The sequence below is a fragment of the Rhinopithecus bieti genome, unplaced genomic scaffold (genome assembly GCF_001698545.2).
Source record: "Rhinopithecus bieti isolate Rb0 unplaced genomic scaffold, ASM169854v2 scaffold_26302, whole genome shotgun sequence".
NCBI classification, from domain to species: Eukaryota; Metazoa; Chordata; class Mammalia; order Primates; family Cercopithecidae; genus Rhinopithecus; species Rhinopithecus bieti.
Window position 1 is genome coordinate 1,020,693 of NW_016812027.1, and position 18,141 is coordinate 1,038,833.

Sequence of the window (18,141 nt, forward strand, 5' to 3'; positions counted from 1 at the left end):
CTCTGATCTTAGTTATTTCTTGCCTTCTGCTAGCTTTTGAATTTGTTTGTTCTTGCTTCTCTAGTTCTTTTAATTGTGATGTTAGGGTGTCTATTTTAGATCTTTTCTGCTTTCTCTTGTGGGAATTTAGTGCCATAAATTTCCCTCTACACACTGCTTTAAATGTGTCCCAGATATTCTGGTATGTTGTGTCTTTGCTCTCATTGGTTTCAAAGAACATCTTTATTTCTCCCTTCATTTCATTATTTAACCAGTAGTCATTCAGAAGCAGGTTGTTCAGTTTCCATGTAGTTGTGCAGTTTTGAGTGAGTTTCTTAATCCTGAGTTCTAATTTGATTGCACTGTGGTCTGAGAGACAGTTTGTTGTGCTTTCTTTTCTCTTACATTTGCTAAGGAGTGCTTTACTTCCAACTATGTGGTCAATTTTGGAATAAGTGCAATGTGGTGCTGAGAAGAATGTATATTCTGTTGATTTTGGGTGGAGAGTTCTGTAGATGTCTGTTAGGTCTGCTTGGTGCAGAGCTGAGTTCAAGTCCTGGATATCCTTGTTAACCTTCTGTCTTGCTGATCTGTCTAATATTGACAGTGGGGTGTTAAAGTCTCCCATTATTATTGTGTGGGAGTCTAAGTCTCTTTGTAGGTCTCTAAGAACTTGCTTTATGAATCTGGGTGCTGCTGTATTGGGTGTATATATATTTAGGATAGTTAGCTCTTCTTGTTGAATTGATCCCTTTACCATTATGTAATGGCCTTCTTTGTCTCTTCTGATCTTTGTGGGTTTAAAGTCTGTATTGTCAGAGACTAGGACTGCAACCCCTGCTTTTTTTTTCTTTCCATTTGCTTGGTAGATCTTCCTCCATCCCTTTATTTTGAGCCTATGTGTGTCTCTGCATGTGATATGGATTTCCTGAATATAGCACACTGATGGGTCTTGACTCGTTATCCAATTTGCTGGTCTGTGTCTTTTAATTCGGGCATTTGGCCTGTTTACATTTAAGGTTAATATTATTTTGTGCGAATACAATCCTGTTATTATGATGTTAGCTGGTTACTTTTCCTGTTAATTGATGCAGTTTCTTCATAGAATCGATGGTCTTTACAATTTGGCATGTTTTTGCAGTGGTTGGTACCGGTTGTTTCTTCCATGTTTACTGCTTCCTTCAGGAGCTCTTGTAAGGTAGTCCTGGTGGTGACAAAAATCTCTCAGCATTTGTCTGTCTGTAAAGGATTTTATTTCTCCTTCACTTATGAAATTCCGGGTATGAAATTCTGGGTTGGAAATTATTTTCTTTAAGAATGTTGAATATTGGCCCCCGCTCTCTTCTGGCTTGTAGAGTTTCTGCCAAGAGATCTGCTGCTAGTCTGATGGGCTTCCCTTTGTGGGTAACTAGACCTTTCTGTCTGGCTGCCCTTAACCTTTTTTCCTTCATTTCAACCTTGGTGAATCTGACAATTATGTGTCTTTGGGTTGCTCTTCTTGAGGAATATCTTTGTGGTGTCCTCTGTTTTTCTGAATTTGAATGTTGGCCTGCCTTGCTAGGTTGGGGAAGTTCTCCTGGATAATATCCTGAAGAGTGTTTTCCATCTTGGTTCCATTATCCCCATCACCTTCAGGTACACCTATCTAATGTAGATTTGGTCTTTTCATATAGTCCCATATTTCTTGGAGGCTGTGGTCATTTCTTTTTACTCTTTTTTCTCTAACCTTTTCTTCTCACTTTATTTCATTAATTTGATCTTCAATCACTGATACCCTTTCTTCCACTTGATCGAATCAGCTATTGAAGCTTGTGCATGCATCACGAAGTTCTTGTGCTATGGTTTTCAGCTCCATCAGGTCATTTAAGGTCTTCTCCACACTGCTTATTCTAGTTAGCCATTCATCTAACCTTTCTTCATGGTTTTTAGCTTCCTTGCCATGGGTTTGAACATGCTCCTTTAGCTTGGAGGAGTTTATTACGGACCTTCTGAAGACTACTTCTGTCAACTCATCAAAGTCATTCTCCATCCAGCTTTGTTCTATTGGTGGCGAGGAGCTGTGATCCTTTAGAGAAGAAGAGGTGCTCTGGTTTTTAGAATTTTCAGTTTTTCTGTTCTAGTTTCTCCCCATCTTTGTGGTTTTTGTCTACCTTTGGTCTTTGATGTTGATGACCTACTGATGGAGTTTTGGTGTAGATGTCCTTTTTGATGTTGACGCTATTCCTTTCTGTTTGTTAGTTTTCCTTCTAACAGTCAGGTCCCTCAGCTGCAGGTCTGTTGGAGTTTGCTGGAGGTCCACTTCAGACCTTGTTTGCCTGGGTATCACCAGCAGAGGCTGCAGAGCAGCAAATATTGCAGAACAGCAAATATTGCTGTGTGATCCTTCCTCTGGAAGCTTCATTCCAAAGGGGCAACCATCTATATGAGGTGTCTGTTGGCCCCTACTGGGAGGTGTCTCCCAGTTAGGCTACACAGGGGTCAGGGACCCTCTTGAGGAGGCAGTCTGTCTGTTCTCAGAGCTCAAACGCTGTGCTGGGAGAACCACTGCTCTCTTCAGAGCTATCAGACAGGGACATTTAAGTCTGCAGAAGTTGTCTGCTGCCTTTTGTTCAGCTATGCCCTGCCCATAGAGGTGAAGTCTATAAAGGCAGTAGGCCTTGCTGAGCTGTGGTGGGCTCTGCCCAGTTTGAGCTTCCTGGCTGCTTTGTTTACCTACTCAAGCCTCAGCAATGGTGGATGCCCCTATCCCAGCCAGGCTGCTGCCTTGCAGTTCAATCTCAGACTGCTGTGCTAGCAGTGAGCAAGGCTCTGTGGGCGTGGGGCCCACTGAGCCAGGAATGGGAGAGAATCTGCTTGTCTGCCAGTTGCTAAGACCTTGGGAAAAGCCCAGTATTTGGGCAGCAGTGTCCCGTTTTTCCAGGTACAGTCTATTATGACTTCCCTTGGCTAAGAAAGGGAAATCCCCCGACCCCTTGCAGTTCCTGGGTGAGGTGATGCCTTGCCCTGCTTTGGCTTGCCCTATGTAGGCTGCACCCACTGTCCAAGCAGTCCCAATGAGATGAACCAGGCACTTCATTTGGAAATGCAGAAATCACCTGTGTTCTGAGTCGATCATGCTGGGAGCTGCAGACCAGAGCTGTTCCTATTCGGCCATCTTGCCACCTCCTGAAATATGTTTCTTGAGAGCAGGGACTACAAGATTCAAATTTTAAAGATTTTAGTGTCTTGTTTGGTTTTTAATGTAATGTCTCACAGCACATTCTAGTTCGTCTGCCCTTCCTTATACATATTAGAAGCAGCATGTCTAGCTACAAGAAATCCTGCTGGGATTTTCATTATGATTTGCTATCTGAACCTTAAGATTGCTTTTTAAGAACACTTTATACTATGAATTCAATTTGTAAATGGTTATGGGACTACTTAGGTTACCTATTTGAGCTTGAACAGATTTTGATAATTTGTGATATTTGAGAAATTGCTCCATTTCATCAGTTGTTAAATTTTTGTGTGTAGGGTTGTTTATAATACTCTCTTATAATCCTTTTAATGTCTGTGGGACCTAAGTAATATCCCTGCTTTCATGCCTTATACTGCTAATTTTTATCTTTTATTTTTTTTCTTTGTCAGTCTTGCTAGAGGCTTATTAATTTCATTGATCTTTTTAAACACCAGCTTTTGGTTTTATTGATTTTCTCCATTTAAGTTCACTGACTCTTGCCTCTGTCATCTCCATTCTGCTACTAGTTCATCCACTGAGTTTTAAATTTTAGTTGTTATATGTTAAATTTAAAATTTTCCATTTGGTTCTATTTTGTATGTTCTATTTCTTTGCTGATACATTGTGTTTTAATGTTTGTTTCAAGAGTGTTTATAATTGCCATGCAAACATTTTTATAATATGTTTTAAAGTCTTCGTCAGGTAATTCCAACATCTGTAGTTTTGTCATTGGCAACTGTTGATTGTATTTTTCCATGTGAGCTGAGACTTTTGTGCTTCTTCATATGCCAAGTAATTTGGGCTTATACTCCTAGACCTTTGGAATATGACACTATGAAATTTGGTTTTAAGTCCTATGGAGACTGTTGGTATTTTTCTTTTAACAAGCAATTAACCTGACTAGGTTAGGCACAAGTTTTAATTCACCTTCTGTGAGCTGTGGCTCCAATGTTTGTTCAGTTTTAATGCCTTTACAGTGTTATCTGTATTTGTCCCACCTATTAATTAGTCTTGGACCTGGGCAGAATTCTATTAGTTCAGTTTTCAAAGTCTTTGGTACACTAATTAGGTTAAGAGCCTTGCATATGAAGATAAGGAAGGTGAGCCTAGATGTTCATATAAAACTAATTGGGGTTGCTTTCCTGAACTCTTCTATTTCCACTCTCTCTCTGGTACTTTCTGTTTCTTTGGGGTTTCCCTTTTTGGAAACCACCCACTTTCATAATTGCTCCACCTCTGGTGCCAGTTAGTGGAAGGGTAGAAAGATGGGAAAAAGCAGGTCTGGGTTTGGATACACTGTTTTGCAGCATGAGCTCCACTGAATGGAGAGGAAGTCTCCCTTCCCTTAGAGTTTTGGCTCCTGCAGTCTCCTGTTGGTAGCCACTGTAACAGCTGCCACCATTGCTGTGGGATATCTTGGAGTCTGAGGCATGAGAAAATGGACAAAAAGGACAGGAAAAGACCCAGAGGATTCCTGCATTCTCTCTAAGCTTTGGGAGTTCCTCTTCCTGCAGTTCCAGCCACAACTAGAAGCCACAACTAGAAGGTACACCTTTCTCTTTCTGTACGACAGTGCTCCTTTCCAGATTTGAGGTTGCATTGGATTCAGGCTGGGGAAGCTGCTGAAGAAAAAAGAAATGCTGACTTGCTGGTAATTTGAATTCTGGTATTCTTCCCCAATCCACCTTTTCCAGAGTCCTCAAAGAGTTACATCATCTATTTTGTTCAAAGTTTATAGTTTTGTTCAATTGCAGAGAAAGGGTGATGTGTGTTTATCCTATCTCACTCAGAACTGGACTTTTATTAAGTTTTCAGGGTTCTTTATATATTCTGGAGACAAGTCCTTTATCACCTACATAATTTGGAAATATTTTCCCTAGTCTATGGCTTATTTTTTATTCTCTTAACAGTGTCTTTTAAAGAACAGAAGTGTTAATTTTGATGTAGTACAATTTATCAATTTTTAATTTTATGGATTGTGCTTTTGAGATCAAATCTTTAAAAAGTCACAAAGGTTTTCCTTTTTTTTTTTTTTTTTTTTTTTTTTTTTGACGGGGTCTCACTCTGTTACCCAGGCTGAAGTACAGTGGCATGAACATGGCTTACTGCAGCCTCTAGCTCCTGAGCTTAAGTTATCCTCTTGCCTCAGCCTCCTAAGTAACTGGAACCACAGACACCTGCTGCTACACTTGGTTAATTTTTAAACTTTTTGTAGATATGAGGTCTCGCTATGTTGCCCAGTCTGATCTTGAACTGCTGGGCTCAAGCAATCCTCCCACCTCAGCCTCCCAAAGTGCTGGGATTATAGGCTTGAGCCACCATGACTGGCCTTTCCATGTTTTATTCTAGAATTTTTATAGATTTAGGTTTTACATTTATGCCTATGATTAATCCTGTATTTTGCATATGGAATGAGATATAAATTGAAGTACATTTATTTGGATATGGATACCAAATTGTCTAGCACCATTAACAAAAAGACTTTTTCAAAAGTCTTTCTATACTGATTGCCTTTACACTTTTGTAAAAAAAAATCAGTTGTCCATATATATGTGGTTTTATTTTGGTACTCTATTCTATACCATTGGTCTGTTTATCTCTTTTATTGTGGTAAAACATACTAATATGTCATTTTAACCATTTGTAATTGTACAATTCAGTGGCATTAAATACATTCACAATATTGTATAATCATCACCACTATCTATACACAAATTGTTTTCATTGGTCTCAACATAAACTCTGTACTCATTCAATAATAACTCCCTATTTCCCCCTCTCCCATCCCTGGTAACCTCTATTCTATTTTATGTCTCTATGAATTTACCTATTCTAAGTATTTCATATTAGTGGAATCATACAATATTTATTCTTCTGTATTTGGTTTATTTCACTTAACATAATGTTTTCAAGGTCCATCTATGCTGCAGAATATATTTAAAAATTAATTCCTTTTGCCTAAGTAATATTTCACTATATGTGTATGTTACATTTTATTTATCCATTCCTCTGTGGATGGACATTTGGGTTGTCTCCACCTTTTGGCTATTGTGAATAGTGCTGATGTCAACATTGGCCCAAATATCTGTTGAGTCCTTGCTTTCATTTCTTGTAGATATATGCCTAGAGATGGACTTGCTGGGTCATATGGTAGTTGTATGTTTAACTTTCGAGGGTCTGCTAAACGATTTTTCACAGTGGCTGCTCCATTTTACATTTCTATTAGCAGTGCACAAGGACTCCAATTTCTCCATATCCCTATCAATACTTATTTTCCATCTGAAAACAATTATAGGCATCCTAATATGTGTGAAATGGCATGCCACTGTGGTTTTGATTTGCATTTTTCTAATGACTAATGATGTTAAGCTTCTTCTCAGGTGCATAAGGGAATAGCCATTCATATACCTTCCTTGGAGAAATGTCTACTCAAGTCCTTTGCCCAGTTTTATTAGGGTTGTTTTTTGTTGTTGTTGTTGAGTTGTAGGAGATATTTATATATTATAGGTATCACTTCCTTATCAGATGTACGATTTGCAAATATTTTCTCCCATTCTCTAGGTATTCATTTTCTTGAGAGTATCCTTTGATGCATGAAAGTTCTTAATTTTGATGAAGTCAAATTGGTTTATTTTTTCTTTTGTTGTCTGTGCATTTGGTGTCACAGCCACTAAATTTTGCCAAATTTAATGTCATGAAGATTTTCCCCTCCAATTTTTTTTCTTCTAAGAGTTTTACAACTTAGCTTTTCAGTTTAGGTATTTGACTATCGTAATACTTGTGTGCGGTATAAGATAAGGATCCAAGTTCATTCTTTTATGTGTAGAGATCCAGTTTTCCTAGTACCATTTGTTGAAAAGATTGTCCTTTCCCCATTGGATGGTCTTAGTACACTTGTCAAAAAAATTGACCATATATGTGAGAGTTTTTCTCTAGGCTCTCTGTTCTATTCCTTTGGTCTACATGTCTGTCCTTGTGTCAGTACTATTACCTTAACTTCGTAGTAAGTTCCACAGTTGGGAAGTGTGAGTCCTCCAACTTTATCTTCTTTTTCAAGATTATTTTGGCTATTTGGGACCCCTTGCAATTCCATATAAATTTGAGGATTATTTTTCCATTTTTAGGAACAAGATTATTGAAATTTTGATGGAGATTGCATTGAATCTGGAGATTGTTTTGGGAAATATTGATATCTTAACAATGTTAAGTCTTTCTATCCAAGAGCTTGGATGTCTTTTTATTTATTTAGGTACTCTTTAATTTCTTTCAGCAATGTTTTGTAGTTTTCAGTATAGAAGTCTTTTGCCTCCAGGGTTAGATTTATTCCTACATATTTAATTATTTTAGATGCTATTGTAAATGGAATTGTTTTATTAGTTTCCTTTTGGATTGTTCATTGCTGGCAAGTAGGAACAATAATTTTTTTGTATTAATCTAGTACCACTTAGCTGAATTTATTTACTATCTCTATACCTTTTATGTGGATTCTTCAGGATTTTCTGTATATAGGGTCATATCATCTGCAAATAGAGCTTTACCTCTTCCTTTCCAATTTGGATGCTTTTTACTTCTTTTTGTGTACTAGCTCTGGCAAGAACTTCCAATACAGTGTTGAAGAGTGTGGTCAAAGAGGACATCTTTATTTTGTTTCTGATCTTAGGGGAGAAGCTTTCAGTCTTTCACCATTGAATGTGATGTTAACCATGGGGTTTTCATAATTACTTTTTATCATATTGAGGAATTTCCCCTCTATTTCTGGTTTTCTGAGAGTTTTATTATAAAAGGGTGTTGGATTTTGTAAAATGCCTTTCTGCATCAATTGAGATGATCCTGTGGTTATCTTCGTTTGTTTTGCTAATGTGATGTATTACATTGGTTGATTTTCTTATGTTGAATCACTCTTCCATTCCTGGAATAAATCTTACTTGGTCATAGTAAATAATACTTGTTAATATGCTGTTGGATTTAATGTGATAATATTATGTCAAATATTTATTCCTTTATAGTCATAAGGGACATTGGCCTGTAATTTTCTCTTCTTGTGATGTTTTTATCTGGCTTTGGTATCAGGGTAATGCTGGCCTTGTATAAGGAGTTAAAAAGTGTTTCCTCCTCTTCACTTTTTGGAAGAATTTGAGAAAGATTAATGTGAATTCTTCTTTAAATGTTTGGTAAATTCATCAGTAAAGCCATCTGGTCCAGGACTCCACTTTTTTGGGAGGTTTTTGAATACTGTTCCAATCTCTTTACTTGTTATAGGTCTGTTAATATTTTCCATTTATTTTTGAGTCAATTTAAATAACTTGTATATTTCAAGGAATTTATTCATATCTTCTAGGTTATCTAATTTGTTTGCGTATAATTGTTCATAGTAGTCACATAGTCCCTTTTCTCTCTGTAAAGTCAGTAATAATGTCTCCACTGTCATTTTCAATTTTAGTTATTTGCATTTTCTCTTTTTTCCTTTGTCAGTTCAGCTAAAGGTTTTTAAATTTTGTTGATCTTTGCAAAATACCAACTTTTGGTGTCATTGATTTGCTCTATTTTTTCTATTCTCTATCTTGTTTATCTCTGCTCTAATTCTTATTATTTCCTTCCTCCTACTAGTTTTGGGTTTCATTTGCTCTTCTACTTCAAGTTCCTTATGGTATAAAGTCAGGTTATTGATTTTAGATTTTCTTTTTTAAAGTAGACATATATACCTATAAATTTCCCTTTACTGCTTTTACTGCATCCTATAAGTTTTGTCATGTTGTGTTTTTGTCTCTAGGTATTTTATAATTTATTTTGTGCTGCTTTTGCATGTGACTCATTGGTTGTTTGAGTGTTTTCTTTAATTTCAACATATTTGTGAATTTTCCAGTTTTACTTCTCTCACTGATTCCTGTTGTGGTCAGAGAAGGTAATTCGTGCGATATCTATCTTTTAAAATTGATTGAGACTTATTTTGTAGCCTAACATATGATGTGGTCTAAGAGAATGTCCTACATGTACTTGAGATGAATGTTTATGCTGATATTGTTGGGTAGCGTGTTCGTTATATGTGTTAGATGTAATTAGTTTATTGTGTTTATGTCCTCTATTTCTTTATCTTCTGTCTGGTTGTTCTATCTATTATTGAAAGTGGGCAAATGAAGTCTGCTACCATTGTTGTAGAACTATATCTCTCTTCAATTCTGTCAAGTTTTGCTTCATAAATTTTGAGGGTCTATTATTAGGTGTGTAAATATTTATAATTGTTATATCTTCTTGCTATATTGACTATTTCATTAATATATAATATAATGTTTATGTTTGTCTTTGGAAACTTTTTTGATTTAAAGTCTGTTTTGTCAGATATTAGTACAGCTGCTCCAGTTCTCTTTTGGTTACTATTTGCATAGAATATCTTTTTCTGTTCTTTCCCTTTTGATCTATTTGTGTCTTTGATCTAAAGTCAGTCTTTCATAGATAGAATATAGTTGGATTCTAGAGTTTGGGTTTTTTTGTCAATCTGCCTTTTCTTTGGACAGTTTAGTCTATTTATATTTAAAGTAATTACTGATAAAGAGGAATTTCTATTTTGCTATTTGTTTTCTATATGCTTTATAGTTGTTTGTACCTCATTTCCTCTATTAGTGCCATCTTTTGTGTTTAGCTTATTTTTTGTAGTAAATGTTTTGATTCCCTGATCATTTCCATTTACGTATATTTTACAGGTATTTTTGTGTTTACCATCAGAATTACATTTAACATCCTAACGTTATAACAATCTCATTTTAATTTATACCAATGTAACTTCAATAGCATACAAAAACTCTGCTCCTATATTGCTCCACCCCCACCCTTTCTATTGATGCCACAAATGACATCTTTATACATTGTGTGCCCAATAATATACTAATCTTGTAAATGTTCTCTCTTAGCTGTCCTAAGAGGAACGAAGGGAGGAAGTGTTCACCCCGGACCAGTGCTTTAAAGGATCAGCAGAATGTTCCTTACATCAGAGTAATGTGGCAGTGGGCAAACCCTAAAGAGCATGAAGCAAACCCTAAAGAATGTGGATAATCAGAAGGATACAATTTAGGCTATTTGGGCAACCACATTGTCTCACTTGAAGATATTCCTTTCAGAACTGAATTCCTGATGTCTCTGGGCTTTGTTTTACTAAAGATAAGTCCCTCTTTCCCAGGGGATAGTCTCTGTTTTGGTCTGTCTTCAACTGTATGCAGACTGCAATTTGGGGCTAGCACACAGAAGGCAACATGCTCCTGATCCTTGGAAGTGTGTTCTTGCCGAGTGCACTCAAAGGAATACAAAGATGAATTATAGGAGATCCCAGTTCCCAGAGGGACTGTAAGTTTGTGCAGCTGCTCACGACGAACTTACCTTAAAGTGGAATATATGGCTCTCTCTTATTGGTGACTGGGATATTCTGCCTTGTCCCTCCAGAGCAGCATTTTATGTGATTCCTTTCTGCTTCTCTAGTGCATCTGTGTCCAACACATGTTTGCTGAATTAATGCATTCGTTGGGACATTTGTAGGTTCCCTACAACAATTTACTGCTAGGAGGATTATTTGAACCTAACAAATACATATGCAAATATATATATTTACACTTTTGCAAACATGATATGTATAAGTAGTTTCTAGACCAGCGATTTTCAGATCTTGCTACTCATCAGAATCACCTGAGAAATGTTCCCAAAACCCTGATTCCTACGTTCCAACCACAAAGATTATTTTAATGAGTCTGAGGTGGAAACCAGGAATCTACATTTTCACAACCTACCCAGGTAATTCTGATATGCAGTCAGCATAGAGAACCACAGCCCTTTGACTACCTAAGAAAATGTAGCAGTCAAAAAAAGGTATATGAACTGCCTTCTATGAGATTCTGTTAGTATAGCATACAGTCAAGAACACAACCAATGCAGTCACTTCCTAGCTGTTATCTTTAGACAAATTACCTAATCGTTCACACCTTCAGTTTCTTGATGTGTAAAATAGAGGATATAGGTTTACCATGAGGATTTATGTAAAGCTTCAGCACAGTAGCTGTACTATATAGCACATAGTAAATGTTGGCCAGATTTATTTGGCCGTACACATAAGCCACTGGATTTGTCTGGATGCAGAAGTCTACTGCGGTACACCTTCTTCAGCCAGCTCTTGGGAAAGCGGGGGAGGTTTCCTGGTACTCCAGGAAGTGGAGGATACTAAAGCCATGTCACAGGGAGGGGGGACTATTCTTGGTGCGCGCTTGCTCGCCGGCGTCTAGTTGCTGCTCCGCGCGCGTCCACCAGGGGCCGCTCGAGCTACCTAAGCTCCGTGTGCTACCCGGCGGCGGCCCCGCGCGTGCTCACTCGGAGCAGCGCGCGCCCCGCCATCGCCGCAGCCGTCCCCGCCTTCGGCCGCCGCTCCGAAGTGATTGCCCAAACCAAGCCTCTGTGGCTGGGTACGGAAGCGCTTTCGGGACAAAAATTCTCCTTCAACTGTGGTCTGCATTCCTTCGGACGGTGGGCTGATCTGGGGCGGGAAGTTATTAGCGTCTCAGTTGCGCTGCAGCCGGGGAGGGAGAAGGAGGCCGAGCCCGGAACGGAGTTCTGGCAGACGGGCTGGACCGGGCGAGAGGCCGCCGCTGCCCGGATGTTGCGATGGCTGATCGGGGGAGGCCGAGAACCGCAGGGACTGGCCGAGGTAAACACCGGGCGGGTCTGCCCTGCGCCCTCCGAGCTTGCTGGAGGGGCGGCTTCGTTCCGGTTCGGCCTCCCTGAGTTCCGACCGCGGGGACCCGGGCGGAGGCGGGGCTGGGTGCTGAGTTAGTTCAGTTCGCAGTCCTCACGCCGGTGGGGGCGGAGGGCGCGCGAGCCGGGGCTCCTCGGACCCGGCTGGCCCCCATACGCACCCTGGAGTTGCAGACCCCCGGTCGCATCCCACGGCTAGCCGAATCGTGAGACCTTGGCTCAGGGTCTGCAGTCCTATTGGGACCTGTGACAACTTAGGGCTTCTGGCTACCGAAACTATTTTCATTTCCACTTAAAAAGTATCCAGTTTACCTAGAAACGAACGAGTTGTGACCGCAGCTTTCCACTTTTGGTTTGAATTGGTGCCTCTTCCTGGTGTCAGCTGATCCTTGCTCAGGGATTATAAAATTAATTTACTTATCCAAGAACCAAAAAAGGATATAATTATTTTTAAAAAGTAATAATTGGCTTCAAGGTCAAGAACATGATTTTCTAATTAACTGCTGTTTTGGTTTCATAGTAACACACTCTTCATGGGCCCTTATTTGAACAGACCGTGTGTAATGAGATTTACATTTGAAATGTGAATAAAATAATTTTTGCAGTCTTGAAAATTTTGAGGTCCGGAATTTATTTCCTATGCCACACAAGAACAGAATTTGTGAATTCTATTTTATTTCTCATAGGAAGTATTTGTTTAGATTGTTAAAAGTAAGAAATTGGATTGTTGAGAGTAGGCAGTCTACTCAGTTTTAACTTCCTCATGTGTTTGCAGTTGACGGTATTGTCTGTTTTTAAAAATTTCTTATCTCAGATTAATCCTAAATCCTTGAGATTGTGGAAGAATTGTGGATTACTGAATAGCCACACATGGTATATACGACATTTTGGATAATTCTGTTTTAACCTGGTTCTTTGGTGAATCATGTAATTTGATTAACCAGTTCTTCCATTCCTGGCAAGTTTTCATTGGAGGGGAAGCAGTTTATACAGTTTTCAAATTTCTCACCACAACCTCTGCTAGAAGGAAGACAGAATAAATACAATATTAATGCTTTGTGGTGATTTTTTTTTTTGGAAGACATTTATGCATGTTTTAAATTTATAGATTTCTTCATATGAAGGTAAATTCAGTTGTATAACTGCTGTGAATTTGTACATTATCAGAACCTATGATTTTCCCTAATTTATGCAAGAAATTTGTATCCAGGCTTCTCGTTTAAGCAGTGGTTCTCAACTGGGGTGATTTTTGCCCCGCAGGAGACATTTGGCAATGTCTGGAGACAATTTGATTGTCATGCCTTGCAGAGCGGCAGTTCTACTGGCATCTAATGGGTATAGACCAGGAATGTTGCTAAATATCCTACAATGCACAGGACAGCCCTCAACAACAAAGAATTATCTGGGCCGGGAGCAGTGGCTCACTCCTGTATTCCCAGCACTTTGGGAGGCCGAGGCGGGCGGATCACTTGAGGTCAGGAGTTCAAGACCAGCCTGGCCAACATGGCGAAACCCTGTCTCTACTAAAAATACAAAAATTAGCTAGGCGTGGTGGTGTGAAAAAAAAAAAAATTACCTGGCCCAAAAATATCAGCATCAAGTTTGAGAAATCCAGAGTCGATTTCATGCCTTCCTTTATTCATTTAGCAAACACATGTTGAATGCTTGTAATGGATGAGGCACTGTTTCACTATTTTATGTCTTTGATGTGCACTTTAGTTTCTGCCGCATTTTAACTGAGAAACACGCTTTCTGAAATGCTGAGTTGGATTGGCCCATTAATTTTTTTAAAGTGAGGTTTAATAGGATGCAATTTACATAAAATAAAATTCACCCTTTTGTAAATTTATTGTGAGTTGAAAATACTGAAATTCATGATTTGAATTTGTGGTAGGAGAAGTGTTTTATGTGGAATTGGTAGTTATTTAGTTGATATAAGGAGAAATAATTTAGTATTAGAACATGATATCTTAAAGCTTTTAAAAATCTTGTGTTCTCAGATGTATACCATGCAGTTGTATTCCAATATGGTCTTACAAATCATTTTATCTCTTTTTTTGTCTTTTGTTTATTGCTTTTTTTTTTTTTGATACAAGAAATCTCCTTTACAGACAATAGGTGAAGAACAAACCCAGAATCCCTACACTGAACTGCTTGTACTAAAAGCTCATCATGATATTGTACGATTTCTGGTACAGTTAGATGACTACAGGTAAGAAACTAAAGTGATCTAATTGACTATTGTGTGGGAAGAGGTTTTAGGGAATTTTATGTTAAACACCTTTAAAATTAATACATCTTTTCTAAAAATTTTAAAACTGATCATTAGTAACATTTAGTAGAAATTAAAATTGGCCTCTGATGAAATACGCATCTGGAGTCTTTTTTTGCCCAAAGTCAGGGTGTCATGTCTGGTGATTTGAGGGTTTGTTTGTTTGCTTTCTCAGAAATATTCTTAATAGTTTAAAAGAAGTGTATGACTTTAAAATTTGGGTGGGAGTTATAACAGTATATCAAGGAGAACCTGTATTTGAGAAACAAATATGATTAATGTTTAAGTATCAGGTACCTACCAGGAATGTTTTATTTTTAGTGGAAGGTGAGGATTTAATCCAAAGTTTTTGTTATTGGTGAAACTACTTGAAAATGTACATTATTCTGTACTTCCTTGCTAACATGTATAATAGTTGTGTTTAATATATTTGCAAATAAAGGTGAAGGTATATAGGTTTTAGGACTGTAGACTATTATTGATCTGTATATATGTATATTAAACCCATATTCAACTATGTATTTCTCCTTTATAGCATGTTTCACCATAACAATTACATAATTAGTGGTGTAACTCAGTATTTTCATCCTCTCTAAAATGTAAGCTTCATGAGAATGAGGCTATGTTTTTCTTATTCACCATGTTTTCTTAGTACCTTGTACAGTGCCTTACATGTAGCAGATAATTCATAGATGGTGGCTGAGTGAATGAATGACTCCCTAGACTACTAAGCATCTACATTGTGTGCCATCCTAATCCCCCAACTTCATTTCTGTTGTCTCTACAAGTTTTTTCACTTTCATCTCTAATTTTCTCTTTTGCCTTTGCTGTTTTTTCTTTCATTTTTCAGTCCATGGATGAGTGTTACTGTGATTATTCCTAACTCTGACCACCACTTCTGCTATTAACCTTGTCTTTTCTCTTCTTTCTTTTTTTTAAAATTTAATTTTTTTAAATAGAGACAGGGTCTCACTATGTTGCCTAGGCTGGTCTCGAACTCCTGGGCTCAAGCTGTCTTCCTACCTGGGCCTCCCAAAGTGTTGGGATGACAGGCGTGAGCCACCATGCTCAGCCTTCTCTCTGCTTTTTAAATGTTACTGGTATTTGGTTGCTTTTACCATGTGCAGTGCAGTTCTGACATTACCTGGAGTTAGGTCAAATTCCACGGGTGAAGGGCATAGTCTATACAACACCCCTTACCGGAGACACTAGCTGCAAGCCATGTATGGGTTTGTAGGCCACCTGCGTGTCCACCTGCTGGCTACAAGTTCCCACTGTTCCCTCAGGTCTGATAATTCACTAGAAGGACTCACAGAACTGAGAAAAGCACTATACACAGGATTACAGTTTTATCATAAAAGATACAAATCAGGACCTGCCAAATGAAAGGATGTATATAGGGCAAGGCCTAGGGGGTCCCACACGCAAAGCTTCCGTGTCTCAAGACTCCTTGCCCTCTTGGCACATCAGTGTGTATCACCAATGAGTGAGCACACTTGAACTTTGGGTGTCCAGAGCTTTCATTCGTAAGCATGATTGTTTGAATCACTGGTCACATAACTAAACTCAATCTTCAGTCCCCACCCTCCCCACCATGGCTGGTAGCACAAAGCCCATACCTTTAAATCACGTGGTTCATTTTTCCAGCTTGGCCAGCCTCTTTCCTGATGTTATCTCAGGGCCCACTGTGAGTTGTTCCGTTAGCATAAACTTAGGTGTGGTCCAAGGGACCCACCATGAATATGAAGACATTCTTACCACTTGGAAAATTCCAAGGGTTTAGAGACTCCCTTCTAGGAACCAGAGACAAAGTCCAGCAAAGTTATTAAACAGTACTGTGTTTCTTAACTTTTGCTTGAAAAGATTTGTCTCATGTATATTACTGGCCTGTCAGCACTGTTTTCCTGTTGTGGTGCAAGTCAACCAAATCATGACATGTCAATCATTGGCAGCCGTTTTTTTGGCAATATTACTTGTTGCTGTGTCCTGAGAGACACTTCATTTATTTAAGTAGTCATTTTTGTGGGGAACTAATTATTTCTGGAAAGGTAAGATTTTGGACAGCTAAAGTTTTCTTGTGCTATATTTTACCCTAGTAAGTTGCTAGATTAAAGAAAATCTGGGGCCGGGTGCGGTGGCTCATACCTGTAATCCCAGCACTCTGGGAGGCCGAGGTGGGCGGATCATGAGGTCAGGAGATCGAGACCATCCTGGCTAACACGGTGAAACCCCGTCTTTACTAAAAATGCAAAAAATTAGCCGGGCGTGGTGGCGGGCGCCTGTAGTCCCAGCTACTTGGGAGGCTGAGTTAGGAGAATGGCGGGAACCTGGGAGGCGGAGCTTGCAGTGAGCCGAGATTGTGCCACTGCACTCCAGCCTGGGTGACTGAGCAAGGCTCTGTGTCCAAAAAAAAAAGAAAAGAAAAGAAAATCTGATAATTTCTTATAATCACTAATACTTGGATGTTAAGGAATCCTAAAGTTATTTTGTCTAGGAAAGGTAAATAATAAATACACAGAATGTGATCAGGTTGTGGACTTTAAATGTTTATATGAATTGTTAAGAGTCCATGTTCACTGTTATCTTTCCTCTGTGAAATGTCCTCTTGGCTATTCCTGTCCCATAGTGAGAAGACGACCCTGTAGAAGAAGCCAGCCTATAGAATAATGGTTAGTGTACAAACGCTGACATATATTTGGTTCTGTTTTCCCCATGGTGGTGCTCGTATATACTTTAGTTGTTTAATGATAGAGTAAATATTCTGTAAAGAGTAAAAAGCCATATGTGAGTATGTTAGTTATCTGTTGCTCTATCAGCTATCACGCCAAACTTAGTGGCTTAACACAACCCCATCTGTTTAGCTCATTATTCCGCAGTATGGCAATTCAGGCTAGGCTCAGCTGGGTGAGTCTGTCTTTGCACCAGGAACAGCTGTTCTGGGCTAGGTTCACTTATGCCTCTGTCAGCTGGTAGATTGGCGGGGACTGGGTGGTTCATTTCAGCTGAAGGTCTTAGCTGAAATGACTGTGGTCTCCCTCCATGTGATTTCTCAGGTGCTTGTTCACATAATGATCATGGAGTTCTAATAGCAGCAGAAAGGCAAGCCCCAAAGTAAGACACTTTTCAAGTCTCAGCTGGCATCATGTTTGCTGCTGTTTCATCAGCCAAAGCAAGTTAGGAGCTGGCACAAATTCAGTGAGTGGGTAAATAAACTTGACCTCTCATGGTAGAAGTAACTAAGTCCTATTGCTAAGGGTGGTGGGAATATTGGGCGGGGGAATAATTTTTGCCCAGTTTCTGATCTACCACAGTGAATCTAAGATAGACGAAGAAGCCTGCTTTTTGACTTTTGTAATGCAATGATATGACTTCATGATTCACATTTAATTCTTTGAAAAGTCATTATCAAATGTACATATCAAGTATGAAGTTTTTCAGTCATTTGCTGACCTGTAGAACTTTCAGTCTGTATGTTGTTTTAAAATTTAATTCTGTAGTGTACTAAAAAAAAAAATGAAAGGGTCATTCTTAGTAAGGACACAGGAAAATCTACAAAGTATAAACATATTATGAACAGAATTAAGAACTGAATGTTTTTACTCTTAATAGTTTAGAATTATCTTTACCACTGCATATGTACATTATGCATTATCAAATTAGAGAAATACCTTTCCAGTTTTTAAATTTTATATCGTTACACTTTTTTTGTTTTTTAGTTTTTGAAGACATTACACTCTCTTTTTTTTGGTCAGCTGTTATAATCCAGGTTTCACGCTTCAAGTCTTTAGATAATATCATCTTATTGAAAATTTTGCAGAAGGATTTTCTTGTTTTCTCAGTGGCTCAGCTAAAATCAGTGAGTGGAAAATTTTCTCAGATTGGTTTTTGAAGATACCCAATAAATCCTGTATAACCTAACAGACAGCTGCCTTTTTTTTTTTTTTTT

General features: G+C 38.5%; 1 protein-coding gene across 9 annotated transcripts in view; it reads left to right on the top strand.

The window, feature by feature from the left end:
* WDR41 (WD repeat domain 41) overlaps nt 1–18,141 on the top strand; it is a 190,595-nt gene that overhangs the window by 129,173 nt on the left and 43,281 nt on the right. For 6 of the 9 annotated variants that reach the window (XR_001889848.1, XR_001889847.1, XM_017895538.1 and 3 more), the window contains exon 3: nt 14,020–14,135. Coding sequence is in view for 7 of the 9 variants with exons in the window: in XM_017895538.1 (XP_017751027.1) it covers nt 14,020–14,135 (116 nt within the window). In the remaining 2 variants the exon portion in view is untranslated. Of the gene's footprint in view, nt 1–11,462; nt 11,877–14,019; nt 14,136–18,141 lie in introns of those variants that run through there. The other 3 variants (XM_017895535.1, XM_017895537.1, XM_017895534.1) reach the window with 3 other exon arrangements.